The sequence below is a fragment of the Erythrolamprus reginae genome, chromosome 3, assembly GCF_031021105.1.
Source record: "Erythrolamprus reginae isolate rEryReg1 chromosome 3, rEryReg1.hap1, whole genome shotgun sequence".
NCBI classification, from domain to species: Eukaryota; Metazoa; Chordata; class Lepidosauria; order Squamata; family Dipsadidae; genus Erythrolamprus; species Erythrolamprus reginae.
This window is the reverse complement of record NC_091952.1, coordinates 157,018,978-157,025,429: the sequence shown is the minus strand read 5'-3', so window position 1 is coordinate 157,025,429 and position 6,452 is coordinate 157,018,978. Positions and strand designations below refer to the sequence as shown.

Sequence of the window (6,452 nt, the reverse complement as noted above, 5' to 3'; positions counted from 1 at the left end):
TTTTTGCCTATATCTCACACGGCACGCAAGAGTGAGATTTCAGTTATTTTTGCCTATATTTTTCCTTCTGAGCATGCACAGAAGCAAAAAATCAGCAAAAATAGCCAAAATATTGCTCTTGCACGTGTTCTCGCATGAGATTTCACTTGCTGCACATGCACAGGAACCAAATCTCATATGGGGTCAAGGTGCTCAGGGGGCTTCACAGGCTCAGGTTCCGCAGCTGCCACTTGCAGGTCTGTTGGGCCCAGCACCGCAGCCTCTTATGGGCGAAAGGTGGGTCAGACAGGGTGGGGGCACCGCAGGGGGGGATGCAGCAGGGGCGGGACTACCCCTCCAACTCCTGCAGCTGCTTGTCCAGCAGTGGGACTCCTCCGTTGGTGCACACAGCCACCAGCCCAGTTAGTAGCTTCCGACAGTCCAGTACTCTCAGGGGCTTCATGGTCGGAAGGAAGCCCCATGCTCAGCTCAGCCTCCTACTTTCCTTTCCTTTCTTCTTTTTTTCTTTCTCTTCTATTCTTCCCGGCAGTGGGCAGCACGGGTGGATGGGGCAGCAAGAGTCTGAAGCGGTGGAGGTGGACGCCAGCCAGGTTTTCTGCCCTCATTCCACCCCCCCCCGCACCAGCCCATTTGTGATTAAGCAGGTGAGGAGGGAGCAGCTAACAGCCCTTGCAAGCCTGTTAGTGCATTCTAGCCACTGTGCATGCATGCCAGGAACCCAGAATCTCCATGGTCCCTGCTTGGTGTGCCCGGCAACATGGCTCCGTGTGCCACCTGTGGCACATGTGCCATAGGTTCACCATCCCGGGCCTAAGGTATGCTTGTGTGAATCTTCATTTAAACATTTACAGATAAGAACAATGCTGTTCTACGAACCTGGTGCCCAACCCACAGCTCATGAACCAGCACTGGTTGATGTACCACCAGGAACAGGGGCAGAGAAGTGAGTGAACCTCCATCTGTGCATGAACAAAATACAGGCAGTGCCCAATTCCATGTCTCTCTGGTCTGCGGAAAAAAGTCTTCCGCGAAACTGGTCCCTGGAACCCAAAAGATTGGAGGCCACTGCTCTAGAGAAAGCACATATTCTCAGCAGTTCCAAGCTTCAACGTTCAAAACTTTCCATGAAGTTTCTAATCTGAGTTCTCAGATGGCTTGCTTAATTCTAGCGCCTTCCTGTAGTTCTGTGCCTTTTCACGTCCTACCCTTCGTCATCTAGGCATCCTCCCAGGTATCTTACTTGCTTGATTTACTTGCATAATAGCTGAAGGAAAAATCAAAATTCAGTCAAAATGGTTGCTTTGCATAAGACTTGATCTTTTCATGCTGTTAGCTTTGCTTTTTAACCTAGAACATGTACCATCATCATCATCCTATTAGTATTAGAAGTTTTATTGTTATAAATACAATAGATGTTTGCTCTCGGCTTTTGTATAAGAACTTTACATTCTTATGTGTGAATCAAAAGTAAACCCTTCCAAAATCAGTTCTTACTTTAAAATGTCATGTTACTTACTAGCTGTGTAAGTGAAAAATGATCTGTAAGAGCAAAGCTGCAATACACAATAGAGAAATACAGTTCTATATATTTACATGATATATCTATATTTATTTATGTATTCTAGCTATACTGTTGGAAGATGAAGAGCTGTGAAAACCTCTTCTAGACCGTAAATTATATGAGGTAATAAAAAAGACTAACGAATGTTAAGCTAATGCTTCTTCTTAATGAGTATACATTGTGGATTAAATTAGGAAAGCTGTGTAAATTAGTTAATATTTGTATTATACCAAACACATTTAAATTGACTGTAATTTCTCAACTAAAAGAAAACTTATAAAACACTTCAGGTTTTCTACAACTCTTTGATGTATATAAAAAAATCAGGCACATTTGTTAAATATGTTTAATTTTTTTAAAAAATAACTAATGGCAAAATAAAATATATACATCACATCATACTGTGTAAACACGCAACATCACTGTACAAAAAATATACATGCAAAATAAAACAAAACATCAACTAAAATAGGAAACAAAATAATTCAGAAGCAAAAAAGTTATGATTGATATGAATGTACACCCATCCAGTTTTGATTTCAATTCTTATTTTAAAAGTTTCTGTACAGTTTTACAAAAGTAAAAGAAAAAAAGAAAAATAAATAGTTTACAATGGGAGCCACAAATACTTAAAAATTATAATCAGGTGATAGTTTAAGATGGATCGCTATAACATTTTGTATGGGATGCCGGCTTATTTTTTTGCCCCTAAGGCTCATTTCACACAAGAAATATATGTGACTGAATGTCCTTGTCTAATGCACAGAAAACCATTAATTTCAATATTCCACGTATTAATTTTCTTTATAATTATTCAATAAAGAGCTTGCCATCTGATGTCAGGTTCTGGTCCATGTTTGCTTGATAGCATTTTCTTTGAAGAACAGAAATTTTGCTTAGTATTGTAGAAAAAGCAGTAGACAAATCTGAACATTCTATAAAATAGAAATTAACTTTTTGGGGAAAATAATACTTTGGCATTTTGAACAACAAACCAACCAAACCAAACTTTAATAAAACATTCCCTGTTTTTAAAATCCAGTTTGTTTTTCAGGAGATGAAAATAATTTTACAATCTTTTAAAACCAGGTTGACCTTTTAACAAAGTTCTAAGATAAGCATCAAATTCAACTAGTTTACAACATATTGATAAACCTTCACCCACCCCGACCCTGGAATTTCCAAGCACAAAGTCATAAAGCTCACCGTACTATGAATGTGCTTTTTTTCCTATATATTTATTACAGTTACAACTGAAGGTCTCATAAATAGTTGCATAAAATGTTAAAGCCACAACATTGCACGTGATATGAAATAAAATTTAAAAAAATCCCAAAGTGAGTGCATTTACAATATTATCTTCCTGCTGTTTCCTGCTTGATGGTAGAGATTGGCCTATTTGTTACCAAACTCAAAAAGAGTCCTTTTCTGATAGGTCCAGCCAAAGCTGACCTGAACTAAAGACCCGCACAGTGGTATACCACCATTTAGGAGGAAGGAAAAGAGGGCAAAAAATAGAGACACAGATTGAAGGCAGGTAATAGTCTATTTACAAGTAAGGCCTACATTTTATCAGAGCAAAATGGTTCATTCTATCTGTATGCAAAAATCTTGAGGTTGGATGCACTTAAAAGCTGAGCCTTGTCTCAGTGCACTGCTATGCAAGGAATACACAGGCGAGGCAACTGGAAAGCTCTATGTCCAAGTCAAAAATGAAAACCAAAACCAGATGGTCCAAAATGTGCACCATCCAGATGGACAGCCATTTCATTAAATATTTTTTAAGTGTCAGTGTCCATATTTTGTCTTTTAACCCCAGTTAAAAGACAAACATTTTATGCAACATCATAGGCATAGTTCCTTTGTCTAAAATCTTGAAAATTCTACTTTAAGGTCATTTGCAAAATTTTAATTCTCATTTGACTTTTTTTAAAAAAGTTTTTTTTTTGCAGAAACCTGAATAAAATACTGTTGTAAGTTGTAATGTTCTTCATTGCCTTTTGCAGAGTACAGTGTTGTAGTCCTCCACCCCAACGTAGTTTTACACTGCTAGTCCCAAGTACAATCATGTGCGGATTTACTTGGAATACATTTTCACACGATGAACCATGCTAGCAGCTGATTGGTTGTTTTTTCTAAAATCTTCTTCACCCCAAATTCAAGTCAACAGCTGATTGGAAGGAGAGCTTCATCCTCAGTTTAACTGACAGGTGAAAGAGAATGAGAGAGAACATCAAAGATAGGTTAAACTTTTGGCAAGAGCCTGCTCTGTAAAAAGTTTTTAATGCTACGAATGGGTCGAACATCGTTCTGGTGTTTTCGCCGCTCAATGAATGAAGTCAGTCTGGCTATGTCAATGCTGTCAGCACTTTTGGCACTGCCTGGCTGCAGCCATTGCTCCTGGAGGGCCAGTGCAGCAGAAGGACGCTTGACTGGGTCATCCTGCAATAAGAAACATACAAAATCTTTGGCCTTCTGGCTTACTCCTTTGAAGTAGTCATCTGGGAAGCTAAAGTCTAAGCGACAAATGTTCAGGCAGGTTTCCTCTACACTTTCATCCAAGAAAGGAGACACACCACTAAGGAGGACATATGTGAGCACTCCAATGCTCCACACGTCTGAGGTCAGGGAGACGGGATTTCCAAGGATAATTTCAGGAGCTGCAAATTCTGGGTTCCCAAATAACTGGTGGATATAATAAGTAGTGTTGAGCTGAACTGCATCTCCAAAGTCAGCCAATCTGATTGTTGCTTTGGCCAAACTCTTATCCACCAGAATATTTTCGGGCTGAAAGAGAAGACAATTTGTTTTGTTCTTTGTAGCAAAACAGCACTAGCCAATCATGAGTATTTTTAAAACAGTCAGATATAAAAAGGAAAACTATCCATGCATAGGCATAATAGAACAAAGTCATTTCAGCTTGCTGATCGTAACATACATTTACTGAACTAAAAACAACATTACATTTTAAACAAGAAATAATTGGTCTATAGCTTCTAAAATGTAATGGTTTTGGACAGCAATAATATGCTTGAATGCTTGTTTTTAAACAAAAAATGAGATACCCTCAAGTAAAAATATTTTAAATGCTCTGAAAATATTTTGATGTCAATGGCCATTGCCCAGTTCACCTTTAGGTCCAAGTGTACTATTCTGCAATTGTGAAGATAATGTACAGCTTCCAGAATCTCCCGCAGATACAGCTTGATCTTTCCTTCAGTGAGATTTCCCCATTGTATAATATAATCAAGAAGGCGACCTTGGTTGGCTCTATGAAAGATTTAGATTAGATTAGACTTATTGGATTTATATGCCGCCACTCTCCACAAACTCGGGGCGGCTCACAACAAGTAAAAACAATACATAATAACAAATCCAATACCCACCAATCCAATTACAATGTTAAGCTAAAAAATTCATAAAAAACAACCCCAGAATATTAAAAAACAAGCACACAATCAATCTAACACCAAAACAACATGGGCAAGGGGGAGATGTTTCAGTTCCCCCATGCCTGATGGCAGAGGTGGGTTTTAAGGAGTTTGCGAAAGGCAAGGAGGGTGGGGGCAATCCTAATCTCAGGGGGGAGTTGGTTCCAGAGGGTCGGAGCCGCCACAGAGAAGGCTCTTCCCCTGGGTCCTGCCAGACGACAATGTTTAGTCGACGGGACCCGGAGAAGGCCAACTCTGTGGGACCGAACCGGTCACTGGGATTCGTGCAGCAGAAGGCGGTCCCGGAGATATTCTGGTCCGGTGCCATGAAGGGCTTTATAGGTCATAACCAACACTTTGAATTGTGACCGGAAACTGATCGGCAACCAATGCAGACTGTGGAGTGTTGGAGTGATATGGGCATACTTAGAGAAGCCCATAATTGCTCTCGCAGCTGCATTCTGCACGATCTGAAGTTTCCAAACACTTTTCAAAGGTAGCCCCATGTAGAGAGCGTTACAGTAGTCGAGCCTCGAGGTGATGAGGGCATGAGTGACTGTGAGCAATGACTCCCGGTCCAAATAGGGCCGCAACTGGCGCACCAGGCAAACGCCCCCCTCGGCACAGCTGAAAGATGTTTCTCTAATGTGAGCTGTGGATCGAGGAGGACGCCCAAGTTGCGGACCCTCTCTGAGGGGGTCAATAATTCCCCCCCCAGGGTAATGGATGGACAGATAGAATTGTCCTTGGGAGGCCAGACCCACAGCCACTCCGTCTTGTCTGGATTGAATTTGAGTTTGTTGACACCCATCCAGGCCCCAACAGCCTCCAGGCACCGGCACATCACTTCCACTGCTTCGTTGACTGGACATGGGGTGGAGATGTATAACTGGGTATCATCAGCGTATTGATGATACCTCACCCCATGTCCATGGATGATCTCGCCCAGCGGTTTCATGTAGATATTAAATAGCAGGGGGGAGAGGACCGACCCCTGAGGCACCCCACAAGGGAGAGACCTCGAGGTCGACCTCTGACCCCCCACTAACACCGACTGCGACCGACCGGAGAGGTAGGAGGAGAACCACTGGAGGACAGTGCCTCCCACTCCCAACCCCTCCAGCCGGTGCAGAAGGATACCATGGTCGATGGTATCAAAAGCCACTGAGAGGTGAAGGAGCACCAGGACAGAGGACAAGCCCCTGTCCTGGGCCTGCCAGAGATCATCCATCAACGCGACCAAAGCAGTTTCCGTGCTGTAGCCGGGCCTGAATCCAGACTGTTGAGGACCTAGATAATCGGCTTCTTCCAAGGACCGCTGGAGTTGAAGTGCCACCACCTTCGCAACAACCTTCCCCATAAAGGGAAGGTTGGAGACTGGATGGTAGTTATTAAGCACGGCTGGGTCCAGGGAAGGCTTCTTGAGGAGGGGGCGCACAAGTGCCTCCTTATAAAGGGCC

General features: G+C 42.3%; 1 protein-coding gene across 2 annotated transcripts in view; it reads right to left on the bottom strand.

Moving 5' to 3' along the window:
* Window positions 1–1,893: 1,893 nt before the first annotated feature.
* Window positions 1,894–6,452, bottom strand: part of TRIO (trio Rho guanine nucleotide exchange factor) — a 304,905-nt gene continuing 300,346 nt past the window's right edge. For both annotated transcript variants that reach the window (XM_070747107.1, XM_070747108.1), the window contains exons 56-57: window positions 4,693–4,831; window positions 1,894–4,348 (exon numbers count right to left, since the gene is read on the bottom strand). In XM_070747107.1, coding sequence (XP_070603208.1) covers window positions 3,806–4,348; window positions 4,693–4,831 — 682 coding nt within the window. In that variant the 3' untranslated portion in view covers window positions 1,894–3,805. The remainder of the gene's footprint in view (window positions 4,349–4,692; window positions 4,832–6,452) is intronic.